This window comes from Meleagris gallopavo, chromosome 30 (genome assembly GCF_905368555.1).
Source record: "Meleagris gallopavo chromosome 30, MGAL_WU_HG_1.1, whole genome shotgun sequence".
Taxonomy (NCBI): Eukaryota; Metazoa; Chordata; class Aves; order Galliformes; family Phasianidae; genus Meleagris; species Meleagris gallopavo.
The window spans coordinates 4,010,783-4,027,831 of NC_139433.1; the positions used below are offsets into that span (position 1 = coordinate 4,010,783).

General features: G+C 66.9%; 4 protein-coding genes across 14 annotated transcripts; 2 read left to right on the forward strand and 2 right to left on the reverse strand.

The window, feature by feature from the left end:
• The first annotated feature begins 36 nt into the window (after nt 1-36).
• Nucleotides 37-8,215, forward strand: PDE4C (phosphodiesterase 4C). Of its 7 annotated transcripts, XM_085211495.1 has the most exons (16): nt 37-93; nt 486-685; nt 3,624-3,812; nt 3,890-3,926; nt 4,037-4,110; nt 4,176-4,225; nt 4,674-4,789; nt 4,891-4,984; nt 5,443-5,615; nt 5,692-5,790; nt 5,867-6,031; nt 6,103-6,202; nt 6,421-6,575; nt 6,653-6,775; nt 6,893-7,075; nt 7,142-8,215. In XM_085211495.1, the coding sequence occupies exons 1-16, from the start codon at nt 52-54 to the stop codon at nt 7,634-7,636; spliced, it is 2,295 nt and encodes a 764-aa protein (XP_085067621.1). In that variant the 5' UTR covers nt 37-51; the 3' UTR covers nt 7,637-8,215. The 7 variants fall into 7 exon arrangements, with proteins under 7 accessions (XP_085067621.1, XP_010723353.2, XP_085067620.1 ...); XM_010725051.3 differs by lacking the exons at nt 37-93; nt 486-685 and adding an exon at nt 1,224-1,423; XM_085211494.1 differs by lacking the exons at nt 37-93; nt 486-685 and adding an exon at nt 2,113-2,355 and having other exon boundaries at nt 4,677-4,789.
• Nucleotides 7,640-12,834, forward strand: RAB3A (RAB3A, member RAS oncogene family). 2 transcript variants are annotated; one of them, XM_085211524.1, is made up of 6 exons: nt 7,640-8,393; nt 9,307-9,414; nt 10,307-10,534; nt 10,988-11,106; nt 11,195-11,319; nt 11,676-12,834. In XM_085211524.1, exons 1-6 carry the CDS (start codon nt 7,773-7,775, stop codon nt 11,864-11,866), a joined length of 1,392 nt encoding a protein of 463 aa, XP_085067650.1. In that variant the 5' UTR covers nt 7,640-7,772; the 3' UTR covers nt 11,867-12,834. The 2 variants fall into 2 exon arrangements, with proteins under 2 accessions (XP_085067650.1, XP_085067649.1); XM_085211523.1 differs by lacking the exon at nt 7,640-8,393 and having other exon boundaries at nt 9,353-9,504.
• MPV17L2 (MPV17 mitochondrial inner membrane protein like 2) lies at nt 12,769-14,870 on the reverse strand. Of its 4 annotated transcripts, none has more exons than XM_085211559.1 (6): nt 14,800-14,870; nt 14,132-14,298; nt 13,889-14,050; nt 13,733-13,809; nt 13,515-13,643; nt 12,769-13,432 (listed from the first exon to the last, which is right to left on the reverse strand). In XM_085211559.1, exons 2-6 carry the CDS (start codon nt 14,295-14,297, stop codon nt 13,385-13,387), a joined length of 582 nt encoding a protein of 193 aa, XP_085067685.1. In that variant the 5' UTR covers nt 14,298; nt 14,800-14,870; the 3' UTR covers nt 12,769-13,384. The 4 variants fall into 4 exon arrangements, with proteins under 4 accessions (XP_085067685.1, XP_085067684.1, XP_085067686.1 ...); XM_085211558.1 differs by having other exon boundaries at nt 14,132-14,331; nt 14,800-14,834; XM_085211560.1 differs by lacking the exon at nt 14,800-14,870 and adding an exon at nt 14,706-14,789.
• A 103-nt stretch (nt 14,871-14,973) lies between these two features.
• On the reverse strand, nt 14,974-16,998 carry IFI30 (IFI30 lysosomal thiol reductase). Its single transcript, XM_085211552.1, has 7 exons — nt 16,756-16,998; nt 15,950-16,129; nt 15,807-15,881; nt 15,629-15,724; nt 15,380-15,532; nt 15,236-15,304; nt 14,974-15,133 (listed from the first exon to the last, which is right to left on the reverse strand). Exons 1-7 carry the CDS (start codon nt 16,996-16,998, stop codon nt 15,068-15,070), a joined length of 882 nt encoding a protein of 293 aa, XP_085067678.1. The 3' UTR covers nt 14,974-15,067.
• Nucleotides 16,999-17,049: the final 51 nt, after the last annotated feature.

The following is a 17,049-nucleotide window of genomic DNA, read 5'->3' on the forward strand; positions in this document are numbered from 1 at the left end:
CACCGAGGGGTGACCCGAAGCCCCCGCTCACCCCCACCCCCCGCAGCCACGATGCGACGGAGCCGCACAGCGCTGCCCTTCCTGAGCGCGGAGGTGAGAACGCACCGAAACCGGGTACCGGGAGGGGGAACTTGGGGGGCACCGGGGGTGCGCCTGGGGGACCGGGGGGGCATCGGTGCGCCTGAGGGGGATCCCCGGTGGGAACGTCCCAGCACGGCGCCTCCGGGCAGCAATTAGCGTGCTGATGGCGCTCGGAGTTAATTATCCCCCTAATGGGCTGTTAATTATTATTCGCCCCTGCGTAATTGCGCGCCGGCTCCAGGGGTTTTTCCAGCGGGATCCCGGGGGGGGAAACTCACGGAGCTGCCGGGACATCCCCCGCTGTCCTCCCCGCATTTCGGGGCCCCCTGGGGGGGCGAAGACACCGGGGCTCTGCAGCCCGCGCCCCTCACCGCCCCCCGCCCGCTGTCCCGTGTCCTCCTCAGCGCTGCCGCGACGCCTCCGAGGCCGTTCCGTCGGGACCGGGGCCGGGATCGCTGCCGGGCGCCGTCCGCCGCCGCTTCTCCGGGACTCCGCTGCTGCCTCCGCTCGGCTGCCGGGGGGGCCCCGAGCCCGAGGGTTCCCGCGTGGTGTTCACCATCGAGGAGAGCGGCCCCAGCAGCGGTGACGAGGCGGACCCCCCCCGGTAAGCGGCGCCGGTGCGGGGCTGCCCGGAACTCAGTGCCCCGCGGGGCAGGGGGGGAACCGGAGGGTTCTGCTCGGCAACGGGACGGACATAGGGGGGTACCGCGGTTACGGGGGGGGTAACGGAACCGGTTTCAGCACCGGGGAACGGACAGCGGCCCCGAGGGGGGGGTCGGGGAGGTGGGCAGCGCCCGTCCCGTTCCGTGTCCCGGCCCCAGACCCGGAGGTTCCCCCCCCCAGCACGTCCCGGCCCGGAGGTGACCTCACTCCTCCCCTGGCACCGCCGCGCCGTTATTTTGGGGCCGTTCCCGTCCCCCTCCCCCGGGGCCGTCCCATCCCGGGGGGGCCGCCTCCGGCCCGGCCCCGGCTCCGGTGTCACCCGCTGTCCCCCCCCTCCTCACACGGACACGTGTCCCCGCCGGGGGGGGGCCGGGCAGCGCCGTCCCGGAGCCGAGGACTGGCTGTCCCGCGGTCCGGCCCAGCCCTGCTGTCCCATGGGCTCCCGGCTGCCAGGCGGGGACAGCTCTGTCCCCACCCCGCTGTCCCAATCCCCCCCCGCACCCCGTGCCAGGCTGTCGCAACACCCCCCCGATGTCCCCATGCTCGCACCCAGCGGGTCCCCTCCTCCGCACCACCCACCCGGTGCCTCTGGGGGTCCCGCGGGTGCCGCCGTGCCGGGGGGGCCCTTCCTGGCTCCACGCCACCCCTGGGATATTTTGGCCCTCGCCGCAGACAGCAGGTACCGCTGCGTCACCGGGTCAGGGGGCACCCGGCTCCCACGGCCAGGACAGGGCCACGCGTGTCCCTGGGGGTCCCAACCGGCTCTGTGTCCCCACACTGGGCAGTGAGGAGGAGAGTGGGGGGACGAGGTTGGCTCTCGTGGGCCTCTTGGTGACACTGTGCCATGATTGCAGTTGTACGTGGGGTGCTCTGGGCTCGGCCGTCTCCCTTGGTGACACCATATCATGACCACAGCGTGTATCCGGGATGCTCCAGGCTCGGACACATCCCTTGGTGGCACTGTGGCATGTCCACACCGTGTGTCCGGATGCTCTGGGCTCAGCTGTGTCCCTCGGTCACACTGCGGCACGGCCACGTTGTGTCCCTTGGTGACATCCTGGTACGGCCGCTCCATCTGTCCCTCGGTGGCACTGCGGCGTGTCCCCACCATGTGCCCAGCTCGCTCCAGGCGCTGTGCCCGGGACACACGGAGCTCAGCGTGGCACTGCTCACATCCCAGCACAGCATCCTCACCCGACGGGCACAGCTGCCACCTCAGGGACAGGAGGGCAGCGGGTGGCACAGGGCCACGTGCCTGCAGGCCGTGCTCACGTGGGACCGCAGGAGCCGTCGGGGCGCCGGGGGGGGGGCCGAACCAGACAGTTGTTTAATTTCTCAGGCGCGGGCGGGAGGGGGATGGAAAGTTTCCCGGGGCTGCGGGGGGAACGGCCGCGCATTTCCAGCTCCGCACCGCTCGCATCCCCTTGGGTCCGGACCCCCAGCGCTGCACTTCAGTGCCCCGAGTGGGGCCATGCTGCCGTCCCCGGGGGTGTCGTCGCCGGTGGGGTCCCCGCGGGGCTCCCCCCGTAACTCCCCCGTGCTGTTCAGGAGGCTGAGGGTGAACCAGAGCATCCGCCTGCAGCGCCGCTTCACTGTGGCGCATCCCCTCGGGTAAGGGGGGGTCCGAGAGGGGTCCCTGAGGGCGTGGGGGTGGCAGTGGGAAATGGGGACGGGGTCAGCGTGGACACCCTCAGTGCTGCGGTGTGCCACCATCGGTGGGGACGTGGGGCTGAGTGGGGCCTTTGTGGCGGTGGGGCTGAGCTGGGCGGGGGGCAGCGGTGGCTGAGGCCGGGTTTGCTCACAGCAGTGGGGCTGCTGGGCTCTGTCTGTGGGTGTCTGCCCACAGTGGGGGCACGGCAGGCACAGCGGAGGGGCAGGAGGCACCAACTCCCACCCTGGAGGGCTGGGCACTGCAGGGAGCAGCAGTGTCCTCTCCAATGGTAACAGCACCTATTTATAGCGGCCCCCAGCCCCCCCCCTCCGCTGCTTGACACCGCACAGCATGGAAAGTATTTCTGAGTTCGGCACCAGAGCTGCTGTCCCGGCTGCGTCCCCCCCTGCCCGACCACACTGCCCCCACCCCGGTGTGCCCCACTGCCACTGTGGGGGGTATGTGTGTGTCTGCTCCACATCTCGGTGACACCGTGCCCGGGTCGGGGCCGTCCCCGGGGTGGCTGAGCTGCACCGGAGGGGGAACAAACCCCCAATTGAGCCGCAGGGCAGGAGGAGCCACAATGCGGCTTTGTGTCCCCGTACCATCGGGGACGCGGGGCAGAGGCTGACAGCGGGGCCGGGGATGCAGCCAGACGGCCGCTGCCCGTCCCGGAGGCACTCCTGCATCGGGTAGGTCCGGCAGTGGGGGGGCGGACGGGGACTCACGGCCCCAATCCTTCCCTGGGGCGGTTCATCCCCGTCCCCATTGCGGCACTGAGGGGACGGATGCCGGCGACCCTCGCTGTGTCCCCATGCTCGGCCGTTCCCATGACCCGGGGGCAGCGCGGGGCCACCGTCCCCGTCCCCGTGCCTCTCGTCCCCCGTGGGCTGCACGGCTTCGGATGGCACCGCCCCGCCGCGTCCCCAGGGCCCGGCGCTTGGCCTCCCCCGTGGTTTCTGTCCTTCGATGTCCCCTGGCTCCGTGCCCCGGACGGGTCCCCTGTGGGACTCGGAGCTTCGGGCTACGGCTGACGGAGACTTTCGAGGACTCGCAGCGAACCGCGGTGCTGGGGACGTTGGGACGAGGGATGACGGTGACATGGGGCGGCTCGCCTCCAGCAGCGGGACGGGTCCCGGCCTCGCTCTGCTGTGAATGGGGACAGCGGCGGTGTCCCCGGTGCTCCCGGTGCTCCGGCCGATGCCAGCCCCGTCCCCTATCCCTGCAGCTTTGACCTGGAGAATGGCCCCCCGGGAAGGGGCCCGCTGGAGCCGCAGTGCAGCCCGGGCGCAGGGCTGGTGCTGCAGGGCGCCTTCACCCACGGCCAGCGCCGCGAGTCCTTCCTCTACCGCTCCGACAGCGACTACGACCTGTCCCCCAAGGCCATGTCCCGCAACTCCTCCATCGCCAGCGACCTGTGAGTCAGCCCCGACCCTCTATCCCGCCCTCCCCCGCCCCTCTCCCCCCTCCTCACCAACTCTTTGCCCCCCGCAGGCACGGAGAAGACATGATCGTCACACCCTTCGCCCAGGTGCGGCCGTGTGGCAAAGAGGGGAAACGTCCCCGTGTCCCCCCGTCCGCGGCGCTACGGGGAGGGCCGGGGGTGTGCAGCCCATCCCCAGCCCCTCTCACACCCCCCAGGTCCTGGCCAGCCTGCGCACCGTGCGCACCAACGTGACGGTGCTGCTGCACCTCCAGGAGCGCGTGGGCACCAAGTGAGTGGGGAGAGGGGCTGGGCTGGGGGGGCACGGCGTGGTGCTCAGCTCTGTGCGTTCTGCAGGCGAGCGTCGAGCAGCAGCCTCCCCTCCGCCAGCAGGGCCGGCCTGTCCGGTGAGTGTCCCAGCGGGGACAAACAGGGGGCCTGGGGGGGAAGGGCAGCGCAGTGGGGGTGCGGTGTTCCCTCACCCGTGGGGCGCGATGGCTTTGCCCTTTGGGATCCATGTCGGGTTTTCGGCGGCTCCATCCGCCCTTCTCACAGCGGTGGCGGTGGAACGGCTCCCGCTGACGTCAGAGCTTCCATTAATAAATCCCCGGGCGGTGCGTGGAGCCCTGTGGGAGCCCCGGGCCGGGTGTCACCTCGGGGCGAGGCGTGGGGACGGCGTGGCACCATGCTGTGCGCCGGGGTCAGCGCGCCCGGCCGCAGCGCCCGCTCAGCACCGCTCCCCAGCCCCATCCCATCACAGCCCCATGGGGACGTGAGCATCCCTCGGTGGGGATGGCGGGGCCGGGCCCCCACTCGTGTCCCCGTGCCCGGTTGTGACGCCGCGCTGCCCCGCAGCAGAGGATGCTCAGCAGAAGCTGTCGCTGGAGACCCTGGAGGAGCTGGACTGGTGCCTGGAGCAGCTGGAGACGCTGCAGACGCGGCACTCGGTCGGCGAGATGGCTTCCAACAAGGTGGGGACCACTGCCCTGGGGGTGCTTACCCTGCCTTACCCTGCTATGGGGCACAGGGGCTGCCCTACGCACCGCTCACCCCCATCTGCTGCCACCCGCAGTTTAAGCGGATGCTGAGCCGGGAGCTCTCACACCTCTCGGAGAGCGGCCGCTCGGGGAACCAGGTGTCCGAGTACATCTCCAGCACCTTCCTGGGTGAGTTCCTGGGGGGCAGGGCCTCCACAACCCTCTGCAGCTCAGGGCCCGCAGCAGCTGCGCAGAGCTGGGCACGCATCACTGCAGTGCTGAGCCCCACTCTGTGAGTGGGCAGCAACTTTCACATTTTGCAAGTTTGGGGGAGCGCATCGGGGCTTTTCTGGGAGCTGCCCCAGGATTGGTGGCTTTGGGGTGTCACAGCCTCACTCCTGGCTATGAACACCGGTGCAAAGTGGGGCGTGCTGGCGGATGCTGCTCTGTGCTGTGGGTTGGCAGCTGGCGCGGGGCTGTTCCTGCATGGGGGATCCCAGGGGACAGCCCTGCGGTGGGTGGGTGGGGGGAGCTCCCGGCATCCCCCCGGCAGCCCCCGGTTGCCATGGCGTCGCGGTGCTCTCCGTGCCGACTGACGTCAGCCGTCGGGGGGGTCTGTGCTCCCCCTCACTGCCGCGGCCGCGCAGACAAGCAGCACGAGGTGGAGATCCCTCCAGCACTGCCCAGGGAGAAGGAGCGGGAGCGCAGGAAGCGGCCGATGTCGCAGATCAGCGGTGTGAGGAGGCCGGCTCACGGCCCCCGCCTTGCTGCCATCCCGCGCTTTGGGGTGCGCACGGAGCAGGAGGGGCTGCTGGCCAAGGTGAGCCCCCGCCCAGCGTGGGTCCATCCCCCGTTGGGGTCCCGGCTCTCGCAGAACCCCATCCCTCGGTCCCCAGGAGCTGCAGGACACCAACAAGTGGGGTCTCGACATCTTCAAAGTGGCCGAGTACTCAGGAAACCGCCCGCTGACGGTCCTCATGTACAGCATCTTCCAGGTGAGCACGGGGGGGGGCTGCCCCCTCCGCACCCCCGCACCCCGTTGGGGATGACCCCAACCCGGTCCTCCTGCAGGAACGTGACCTGATGAAGACGTTCCACATCCCCGCCGACACCTTCCTCACCTACATGCTGACGCTGGAGGACCATTACCGCGCCGACGTGGCGTATCACAACAACATCCACGCCGCTGACGTGGCGCAGTCCACCCACGTGCTGCTCTCCACGCCGGCGCTGGAGGTGAGCCCCACTCCCTCGGTGCCACCAAACACATCTGCCGTGGCTGTGACCACCTGTGCCGCCCTTCCCAGGCCGTCTTCACCGACTTGGAGATCATGGCTGCCATCTTCGCCAGCGCCATCCATGACGTTGACCACCCTGGTGTCTCCAATCAGTTCCTCATCAACACCAGTGAGCCGGGGGGAGCGGGGCAGCGGGGCTGCGTGTGTGGGGTCACCGTGGTGTGACCAGCACCACTGGGGTCACCGTGTTGTGACCAGCACCACTGGGGTCACCGCGGTGTGACCAGCACCACTGGGGTCACCGCGGTGTGACCAGCACCATTGGGGTCACCTCAATGTGACCAACACCACTGGGGTCACCGCGGTGTGACCAACACCATCCCGCAGACTCGGAGCTGGCGCTGATGTACAATGATGCTTCGGTGCTGGAGAATCACCACCTGGCCGTGGGCTTCAAACTGCTGCAGGAGGAGAACTGCGACATCTTCCAGAACCTGAGCAAGAAGCAGAGGCAGTCGCTCCGCAAGATGGCCATCGATATGGTGCGCGGCGCCGCGGGGTGTGGGGCTGTGGGGTGCTGGGGTCCGGCTGAGCACCCTGCCCTGCATGCCCTGCCCAGGTGCTGGCCACCGACATGTCCAAGCACATGAACCTGCTGGCGGACCTGAAGACCATGGTGGAGACCAAGAAGGTGACCAGCCTGGGGGTGCTGCTGCTGGACAACTACTCTGACCGGATCCAGGTGGGCACGGGGACGTGGCAGGAGCACTGCTGCAGCCCATAGCACTGAGCCGAGGGGACGGCCGGCGGTGGCCCTGGGGACGAGGGCTGTCGGGTGAGCAGCACGGTGCCCGTGCAGGTCCTGCAGAACATGGTGCACTGCGCCGACCTCAGCAACCCCACCAAACCGCTGGAGCTGTACCGGCAGTGGACCGACCGCATCATGGCCGAGTTCTTCCACCAGGGTGACCGGGAGCGAGAGAAGGGGATGGAGATCAGCCCCATGTGTGACAAGCACACCGCCTCCGTGGAGAAGTCCCAGGTGGGGGCACGGCGTGGAGCCGGGGCTGAGGGGCACCGCGGGGGGCTGAGCTCTCCCTTCCCACAGGTGGGATTCATCGACTTCATCGCCCACCCGCTGTGGGAGACCTGGGCCGACCTGGTGCACCCTGACGCCCAGGAGATCCTGGACACGCTGGAGGACAACCGGGAGTGGTACCAGAGCATGATCCCACGCAGCCCCTCCCCACCGCCAGAGCTGGGATCCGAAGTTCCCCCCGCTGACCCCGGCAAGTCCCAGTTTGAGATGACGCTGGAAGAGGAGGAGGGAGAGTCGGACACGGAAGCGGAGGGGCCCGAGAGCCCTTTGGAGGAGGACAACAGCGGCTCCAAGACGTCGGCTACGGATGATTCGGAGTCAGCCGACACAGAGCGTTTGTCACCTGGCTCCGGGGACCGGGAGGTGGACAACAGGAAAGTGCCGGAGGGGACACTGCCAAAGGACAGGGCTGGTGGTGGGTGCACAGCGCCGGATCCTGAGAGCGGCAGGGAGCTGTGCCTGGACACGGAGGGCAATGTCACATTCCTGCCCCTGGGCACGTAGTGGCCCGGCCGGAGGGTCCCACCGCTGCTGTGGGGATGTGGGACTGGGCACTGCCCCAGTGAGGGTCGTGGGCACTGCTGGGACTGGCACACGGAGCCCCAGAGGACGTCCCGATGTGGGAGCCGGGCAGGTCCCAATGGCAGTGAGGATATTGCTCACCCCCTCCCCTGCTTCTACCCTGCATCCATCTGCTGGGAAACGTCCCAGTTACCACAAACAGGGCTCGAGGATTCTGCTCCTGCCCCATCCCAGCCCTGGGCACAGCAGAGCAGTCCCCACTCAGCACAGTGCAGCCAAAAGCGTTTTGGTGTCACACAGCATTTGGTGTCCGGGCACCGCAGCACAACGCTGGCTGTGCGCCCACCGAGTCGGAGGTGTTTTTATTTGGGGACAGCTTCACTTTTTAAAGCTTTTTGTAGCTCACTTCATCCTATCAGCCTCAGCTGGGCGCACACAGCAGGAGCTGCTCTGGCCGCACTCAGTGCTGTTTGGCACCGTGGGCCCCGATGGAGCGGCCCCGCGACGGTTCGGTTTCTTCCTTCACCCTCCAAATATTAAACCTCGTTTGTTTCTCCACTCCTCCCCAAAGCGGACGGTGCTCCTCTCGTGGGCGCTGGGGGCACCGTGCCCGGGTCGCGATGCGCTCGGTGCCCCCGGGACCCCGCGGGGAGCGCGGAGAGCAGCGCTGTGCGCTCGAACAAAGCCGAACTCCTCCCTGGAAATGTCGCTCCGTCGCTGGCAAACACTGCCCACGAAGGTAAATATTTAATCGCCGGCTTGGCGCGGCGCGGAGCTTGCTCCCTGCTCTTCCGCATTGCTCCTGGGGGTGATTGATCGGCAAACACGGCCTCACCCGCAGCACCGCCCCGGCAAACCCCTCCCTTCACCCCACAGCAACACAGGGTCCCCACGGCCCCCCAGCCCCGCACTGCCACCCCTCCTTTCGCCCCACGGTGGGGGGGCCGCCCTCCTCAAACCCCCTGGGAGGAGAGAAAACACCGGGATTCCAGGGCCGGGCTGGGGGCGGTGGTCGCCCCACGGGTGCGGGACTCTGCGGGGTGGGTGGGAGCTCCGTGCCCCCGGCCGTGGCGGGCGGGCAGCGCTCGGTGCTCCCCGCAGCGCTCGGTGCTCCCCGCAGACCTCGTGCTGCCCGCAGCCCCGAAGGGGGACCGGGGTGATGCTGCGGGCCGAGGGTTGCAGGAGGCCGCGCCTGGAGGTGGGGGATGGAGGCGTGGGGCCGCACTCGGGCGCTATGGGTGGTCCCGAGGCCTTCGGGCCCCGGCTGCGGGCTGAGCCCCCGCCATCTGCCGCGGCCTAATCCGCGCCGAGCTCAGCCCGCAGCGGGGCCGTCGGAGGACGCGGGGTCCGGGGCGGGACACGGCCGCCCACCTGCAGCGGGCGTCACTTCAGGGCGCGGGGTCACCGAGGGCGATGGGCTCAGGGGCCCTAAGGGTGACAGGTGGAGCGGTGCGGGGCTGCTCCCCCCCCACACCGTGGCGGCCCTCCCCGCTCCCCCCGCCCCGCGCCGAGGATGGGCGCTCCCGCAGCCCCGGCGCCGCGCCCGGCAGGGGGCGTGCCCCGATTAGGCCCCGCCCCCGTCTTGCCGGCTGCCAATCGACTCGCGCCTTCGACCAATCGGCGCTCCCCGTGTGCCCCTCCGCTGACGTCAGCCGGTCATCTGCATATCGCGCCACGCCCCCTCCGACGTCACCGGGCTCTGCAACCGCCGGGGCGGCGCGCGCCGCTGCTGCAGTCGCTGCGGGGAGCGCGGGGAGGAGGTGAGCGCGCGCCCCCGCAGCCCCCCCCCCAAACCTCCCCCTCCTCCCGGCACCGGGACCCCCGAGCACCGGCAGCGGCGGGGGAGGCCGGTGGGCATCGCGCGGGGCGTTGGGGCCGAGCGGCAGCCGGCGGCCATTGAAGCTGCAGCGGGGGGGGACGGGTTGCGAGGGGGGGGCGGGCTGGGAGCTCCGGGGGGTCCGCGGGTGCGCAGCGCTGCGGGAGGGGCGCGGGTTGGGGCTGCGGGAAGCAGTGCGGGGGGCGGCAGGAGGGCACGGGGCGAGGGACAGCCGTCCTCACACTCTCCCCCCCCCCTTTCCACCAACGACATCACCTCTGCCCCCCCTTCCTACGGTAGCGCCCGGCGCCGGGCATTGCACGCAGCGCCCCGCAGCGCGCACCCACCTCTGTGCACATTGCGCCCACCGCCCTGCAGCGCTGCGCCGTGCCGTGCTCCCCCCCCCACCCCCGAGCACCCCCCGGTGCAGCCCCGCCGGTGCGCTGTGCGGGGGCACGGCTGCAGGTGCCATTTTGCAGAGGAACTGCGGGAGCGGCTGCAGCGCATCCTGCCGGGCTCCGGGCCCCGCTCCGTGCGGCGGCGATGAGCGATGCAGCCGGCAGCGCCGACGGCAGCAGCGAGGGCGATGCCCGCGGCTTTGCTACCGGCAACGTGGGCGGGGTGGCCGTGCGTCTGGCGTTGCTGGCGGCGGCCACTGGGGTGATGCAGCCGGCACCGCTGCCGGCAGCGATGGGGACGGTGCATCCAGCGTTGCAAGCGGCAGCTATGGGGGCTGCGCGGGGCTGGGTGGCAGCAGGGCAGCGCGGCAACGCAGCCCGGTGCTACGGGGGCTGCTGGCCCCGCCGGTGACCGCCCATCACCTCCTCCCTTTGCAGATGGCGTCCGCTACCGACTCCCGCTATGGACAGAAGGAGTCCTCAGACCAGAACTTTGATTACATGTTCAAAATCCTCATCATCGGTAACAGCAGCGTAGGGAAGACCTCGTTCCTATTCCGGTACGCCGACGACTCCTTCACGCCCGCCTTCGTCAGCACCGTCGGCATCGACTTCAAGGTCAAAACCATCTACAGGAATGACAAACGCATCAAGCTGCAGATCTGGGTGAGTGCGGGGGGTCAGGGTTAGGGCTGGGGGCAGGGTTAGGGTTAGGGTTAGGGTTAAGGTTAGGGTTGGGGCTGGGCTGTCCTGGTGCTGGGGGCTGTGGGGCTGTCCGGCCAGGTGCTGCTGTCAGCTCAGTGCTGCATTCTGTGCCCTCGGGCATTTCTGAGGCAGCAGTGCTGTGCATGGAGCCCATCGGCTCAGCAGCAGTTTGGCGATACCTGCATTACACACAGAGTGACCCTCATGCAGTTTGCTGGCAGCAGCCGGGTGCTGGCTGAGTTCTGTGCGCTGCGTCCCAGCTTTGCCGGCAGCGCTGCTTACCTCTGTTCTGTGCACTGCATGCGGAACGGCCCCGGGGCGATGTGCCGGCAGGAGTTGGGTGCTGGCTGAGCCCCAGAGCTGTGCACACCGACTGGCTCTGCATTGTGCCCCCCTGACTGTGTGCTCCCCCAGGACACGGCCGGGCAGGAGCGGTACCGCACCATCACCACCGCGTATTACCGCGGGGCCATGGGCTTCATCCTGATGTACGACATCACCAACGAGGAGTCCTTCAACGCCGTGCAGGATTGGTGAGCGCTGCCCTCCCCCCCAAATCTACTAAGCACGGCCTCCCTCCCCTCCTCCTCCATCACTTGTGTCCCTTTTTTGCCCCCGAAGGTCGACCCAGATCAAGACGTACTCGTGGGACAACGCGCAGGTGCTGCTGGTGGGGAACAAATGTGACATGGAGGACGAGCGCGTGGTGTCGGCTGAGAAGGGCCGGCAGCTCGCCGAGCACCTGGGTGAGCATGGGGGGGTCCCCAGTGTCAGCTCTGCCCCCATACAGTGGCATGTGGGGCACGGTGTCCCTGTGACAGCACGGGGATGAGTGCAGGTTTAACCCCCCGCCGTAATTGTGCTGTGACCCACAGTGACCCCAGAGCTCGGCTGAGCTGCAGCCCCCAGTTGGGTCACCCTCTGTCACTGTCACCACCCCATGGCCTCGCTGCGGGGCGTTGGGTGGGAGCACAGCCATCAATTGGCTGCACTCACTGAGCGTTTAACTCCGTGTGCTGCCAGGGGGTCCCAACCCGCACCAGGGGACCCTGCATTGACCCCCCCTCTCCCCCTCCTTATTCTAACCCCTCCCCATCTCCAGGCTTCGAGTTCTTTGAGGCCAGCGCCAAGGACAACATCAACGTCAAGCAGACCTTTGAGCGGTTGGTGGACATCATCTGTGAGAAGATGTCAGAGTCTCTGGACGCAGCCGACCCCGCCGTCACCGGCGCCAAGCAGGGCCCGCAGCTGTCGGACCAGCAGGCCCCCCCCCACCAGGACTGCGCCTGCTAGGGCCCCCGCTGCGCCCCCCCTCAGCTCCCCTATTTTCCCCGGGGGGCACTTTGCTGCTGATACCTCGCAGGTTCCCAAAGGGCCGCAGTCCCTCTCGGATCCTGCCCTGCTCCCCCCATCAATGAAGCTGAGCCCCCCCCCTTCCCCCCACTCCAACCCCCCCACACCTTATTTATTTTTAAGCCTGGGATGGTAGGAGGAGAATCGCCCCCTTCTGCTTTTAATTAATTGCTCGATGAGCCCAAATTCCTCCAAAAAAAACCCTGATTGTGGCCGTTTTGCTCGCAGTCCCCGGGGCGATGGGGAGGGGGACGGGACCCCCAACCCCCCCCCACCCCTACAGAGGGTCCCAGCGGAGCGCGGTGCTCCGGGGGCCGTTCCCCACCTCTTGTTTATTTGTACAAATAGATGCTGATCGCTGCTCCCGCCGTCTTCCTCCTTGTACATACGACAAACTCCTTGTAAATAGCCGTAGGTGTGACGCTGTGTGCGTGACCTGCTGTGCCGTGGCCGTGCTGATGCGTTCCTTAATTTCCCCCCCCCTCCCTCGGTGTGGTTTCTCTGCTTGTGAAATATCACTTTTCAAAGCTCTTATTTAAAGGTGAAGAACCAAACACGGGGCTGTGGCCGCCCGGCGCAGCTCCTTGTGCCCGTATAGCGACGTGCTTCTGTGAGACTGTGAATACGTGGATATTGCTATAGCAATGACTGCCCCGGAGGTCTTGCATCCCCCTATTTATTTCTCCTGGAGCGCTGTGTCTTTATTTTACAGGTTTTTCCCTCCCCCTCCCTCTCCCTGCGGTCCCGTGTTCCTCCCTTTCCCCCTTTTTCCTATTTTTTGTGAAGTTTACTTATGGAAGAGTTACACTGTACTGTACAAATGTCAAAAGTGTCAAAAAGAGTACAATTTCCTAAAAATCACTGTATTAAAGAAATGTTGTGAAGAAATAAATCAATGCTGATCAGGAGGGGCTCTCAGTTCTTCCAGGTGCCAGTGGGTGATTTCAAGCAGAAAGGACCTGCGCTCTCGGGGGGGGGCTGGGAGGCACGACTGGAGCATTAAGGAATGCATTGAGGCACGTGGAGGCTGGAAAGAATAAGGTCCCATGTTGGGAGGAGTGCTGCTCAGTGCCTGGGGGGCAAGGATGGGATTTGTCACCTCGGCACCATGGATGATGCCACGGTGGATGCTGTGGCAGCCATTCCCAGAGCCACCAACAGTGCTGAAACCCAGAGGCAAAGGGTCCCTGGAAATGTATGTATGTGGGGAGGGGGTGGCAGCAGGGGACGTAGACTGAAGCCAAACGCTGCTTCCCTACACCAGAAAATACAGAAAGCAGCATCTTCACAAGCAGATTCAACAACCCCAGCCCCCTAATTGCAATCAGCAGATGAGTTAATCAGCAGGATGTGCGCAGGCTGTGGCTGACTCTCCAGTGCTCGCTGCCAGGCCCTGCAGTGAGGTCATAGCAGTGGGCAGGAGCTCCCAAAAACGTCGGGTCTTTGGGAGCAGCCCCATCACATCCCAGCACTGCGCTGCTTCTCGGCACTGGGAGTTTGGTTGGGCTGAAAAACATCAGAAATGGGGCTCGTGTGCTGCAAGCTGTGCCACACTCCATCCCTATGGGGCAGCTGGGGTGGTGCTCACCCTGTGCTTGAGGTAGGAGAGGTAGGTGTCCCAGCCCAGCGTCACCGTGTTGACGTACGCCACCCGGTACGTGGGTGACACAAATTGGAAATTGAAGAACTGCGCCGCCGGCCACACGCACCAGTCATACTGTGGGAGGGGATGGAGGGAGCTGGGGATGCTGGCTGCCAGGCCGGGCACCCACAGGGCCACAGAGACAAGCAGAGGGGCGTGCTTACCTTGTAGAACTCCCAGAACTTCTCCTTGAGCTCCTGCCAGCTCTCCTCCAGGCTGTGGCCCTCCAGTGTGCCCATGCCTGTGGGGCAGATGGTGGCAGTGGGGTGGCCGAGGTCGGGTGTCACCCCTGTGCCAAGCATCTGCCACGCAGAACTCACTCAGGAAATACCACACTCCCAGGATGGGTGACACCACCACCTGGTCGATGAGCACTTTCTTCAGCACCGTCCTCATCCCCCGCGCCGGGAAGGCGTTGTCCAACCACAGGTACCAGAAGTGCAACATCGGACCCATGCTGCAGCCCACGGCAAACATGCGTCCTGCAAGGCGACACCCGCTGCATTATTGATGCGGCCCCGTAACCGGAGACAGCAGCACGGGCAGGGATCGCTGCCACCCACCTGTGCGTGCGAGCTGATGCTGGGCCTGGGGCTCACGGCGGAGCTGCCAGAGCTGCTGCAGAGCATCGCCGGCCGCCAGCAGAGTGCCGCAGCTCACAGTGTTGGTCAGCAGCAGCAGGCGGCCCCTGAACAGCGGCTGCAGCAGCCGCCTGCCCTGCGACAGCATCCTGGGGGGGGGGAGGAAGCACAGTTCTCCCGCCCTGCACGGCCCCACGCACACGGTCAGCCCACAAGTAACTTATCAACACCCCCTCCCCACTCTGAGTCACTCTGCGCCTCCCTCTCAACCTTTGGGCACTTAACGCCCCCCCAAACACTCTGTGCCCCCCCCCAGCACCTTACGTAACCCCCCGCCATGAGCCACACGTGCCCCACAGTGCCCACCTCCTCGAGTAATGAATACAGCCCCCACCCCCGGGAATCCCGTTAGCCACACCGAGCCTCGCAGACCCCCACGAGCCACTCTGCGGCCCCGGATGCCCCTCCAGTACCCCGGATGCCCCCCCCAGTCATTCCCATGCCAACCCCCCCGTTATCCTCACAGGCTCCGTGCCCCTCCCACACCCCCACTTACCCCTCACGTACCCCCTTCGGTCACCCCGTGCCCCCCGTCCCCCTCCCGCCATGTTTCCGTACCCCGGCCCCCCCCCCCCTCCCCGCCCCCTCACCACAGCCGCCTGCGGAAGGAGGGATTGCGTCACGTGACGCATCACTTCCGCTTCCGGTGGCCGCCATGACAGCTACCGAGGCAGAAGCGCTGCGCACGGCAGCGCCATGGCGCAGGGCTGTGCTGCGGCCCTCAGCAGACCCCTCGCCGTCCCCACACAACACTCTGGACGCTCTTTTTGTTTCCTTACACAATTATTCTTTTTATTCCTTGCTCGCAGCGCGGTTCTCCCCGCCGCCTGCATCCACTCCGGCCCTGCAGACCCAGCCTCAGCGCCTGCAGACAGCCCCGGCCTTCGGGCTCTCCGTGTCCTTGCAGGCCTCGGGTTTGTCCCCCTGCCACACAGCGGCCGGTAGTGCCCGGCGGGGGGAGCACAGCATGTCCCAGAACCCCCTGGCACCGCCGGCCCCTCCGTCTCATCCCCATCCCCGTCCCACCTGGTACAGCTGGCACACCAGCCTCAGCAGTGAGCTCTGGGCCTCCGCCTGCAGCTCATCCGTGTGCTTCTGCGGGGAGACGTGGGGCTGCTCGTCACAGGGACGATCCCCGCGGCCCCCCTCCGAGCCCTGAGCCCCCCCTACCCCGTTGATGACGACCCATGGGACGTATTGGTGCGGCGGGTCGAGAGCGTCTGTCAGCTGGGCGTTGCGGTGCATCAGGGCGGTCCCCAACTCCCCCTGCACGCAGGCGGTGATGCGGCCTGCATCCAGCTGCGGGGCGTACACCTGCAGGCACTGGGATCACAGCATCATAGAGGGCTTTAGGCTGGGAGGGACCTTAAAGATCACGGAGGGCAGCCGTGGGGTGGTGAGCGGGGGACAGTGTCATACAGCCTTCAGGTTCTTGGTGGCAGAGGAGCCCGACTCCATGCAGAAGATGACAGGAAAATAGGTGGTGAAGTTCTCGGCCTCGTGCATCAGGCAGGCCTGCGGGGATGGGGGGATGTGGTGAGCATCCCCCAAACCGTCCCATGAGGATGGGGACGGGGACAGGGACAGCCTGGCTCACTTGCAGCATGTTGCCCAAACACTCCTCTGAGCCGTGCTGACACTGGAACTGCCACTTCCCAGAGACCTTCTTCTCCTGCAGGATGAAGCGGTGTGAGCGCAGCTGGCAGTGCGCACTCAGCAGAGGGCTGCAGCTGCTCCTACCTGAGCGTTGCCATACGGCACCAGGGTGATGTTCAGGACATCGGTGGGCAGCAGCAGCCAGGTGGTGAAGAGCTGCTGCGCCAGGAAGCCCCGACACGCCGGGCACAGGCTCTCATAGTATAGACTCAGCTGCACGGGAGCAGCTGTCGGGTGCGAGAGATTGGCACAGTGGCTCTCTGCCTGTGAGTGAAAGGGTTTGGGGTACGGGGGCTGTGCCACGGTAAGGCTGCAGCCACCTGCGGTTGCATAGCATGGGGGAAAGTTGCTGGGATGGGGCAGGACGGAGCCTTGCGTGCGCTAGGAGGGAAGTGAGAACCGCAGAGGGTTTGCTGCAGCTGCAGGATTGTGCATGTGGTGCTGGGGCTTTCCTCAGGAACTTCCGCCATGTATTCTGGGGAAAACCACAGCCAGTGGGGTCTGGACCCCCCTGAGCAGGGGCACAGCACCCACCTCTGGGTGGGCTGCAGCCCATCCAGTGCTGCCGGACCCGCCATTAGCGGTGCCAGCATCCAGAGCGATTCATGACAGAATGAGCTGCAAAACTGTTTCGTGCTGAAAAAGAAGTGACGACAGATCCCGGGGATGGGATAGGGTCTGACTGCAGCACAGCTCTTCCCCATGTGTGGCAGGGAGCGCCACTGGATGCGGGACCCCAAGCATCCCTGCTCAAAGCCAGCGCACCGGGTACCAGCACCAGGTGTGAGCACCGTGTGCAGCTGCAGCCCCGCACCTCCGCCCCAGCCTCGTACAGCACCAGCAGCAGCTGTGTCCCCAGATGGCACCAACACCGGCCCCGCGGCTCTGACCTGGCAAGCAACGGCGATCTCCCGTGAGCTGCACCAGAGGTGGGTCGGGTAGTCACAGCCGGGCAGGGCCAGCCCCAGCCCCAGCCCCACAGCCAGCAGGGCCAGCGGCACGGCGGGGGCCATGGGGACGGCAGGGTGGCCGAGAGCCAGCGCAGAGGCGAGCCTGTCCCAGCTGGGGTTTTTAAAGCCCGGCTGCACCCGCCTCCGCACGCCCTTCCTGCCTGGCGCAACCGAGCTCCTCATGTGACACCGACGCCGCTGACTCACGTGGGGCTGTGGATGCCGCCAAGCCAT

Coding starts and splice junctions, on each gene's coding strand:
- PDE4C (XM_085211495.1), top strand. CDS start 52: ATGCGACGGAGCCGCACAGCGCTGCCCTTCCTGAGCGCGGAG. Junction 3,927..4,036: donor TCGTCACACCCTTCGCCCAG/GTGCGGCCGTGT, acceptor CACACCCCCCAG/GTCCTGGCCAGCCTGCGCAC. Junction 5,616..5,691: donor AGGAGGGGCTGCTGGCCAAG/GTGAGCCCCCGC, acceptor CTCGGTCCCCAG/GAGCTGCAGGACACCAACAA.
- RAB3A (XM_085211524.1), top strand. CDS start 7,773: ATGGCAGTGAGGATATTGCTCACCCCCTCCCCTGCTTCTACCCTGCAT. Junction 8,394..9,306: donor GGCAAACACTGCCCACGAAG/GTAAATATTTAA, acceptor CGCTGACGTCAG/CCGGTCATCTGCATATCGCG. Junction 11,107..11,194: donor TTCAACGCCGTGCAGGATTG/GTGAGCGCTGCC, acceptor TTGCCCCCGAAG/GTCGACCCAGATCAAGACGT.
- MPV17L2 (XM_085211559.1), bottom strand. CDS start 14,297: ATGCTGTCGCAGGGCAGGCGGCTGCTGCAGCCGCTGTTCAGGGGCCGC. Junction 13,644..13,732: donor AGTTCTGGGAGTTCTACAAG/GTAAGCACGCCC, acceptor CCCCTCCCACAG/TATGACTGGTGCGTGTGGCC. Junction 13,433..13,514: donor TCTCCTACCTCAAGCACAGG/GTGAGCACCACC, acceptor GATGTTTTTCAG/CCCAACCAAACTCCCAGTGC.
- IFI30 (XM_085211552.1), bottom strand. CDS start 16,998: ATGAGGAGCTCGGTTGCGCCAGGCAGGAAGGGCGTGCGGAGGCGGGTG. Junction 15,533..15,628: donor CCACCAAGAACCTGAAGGCT/GTATGACACTGT, acceptor CTGTGATCCCAG/TGCCTGCAGGTGTACGCCCC. Junction 15,305..15,379: donor CATGGGTCGTCATCAACGGG/GTAGGGGGGGCT, acceptor GTCTCCCCGCAG/AAGCACACGGATGAGCTGCA.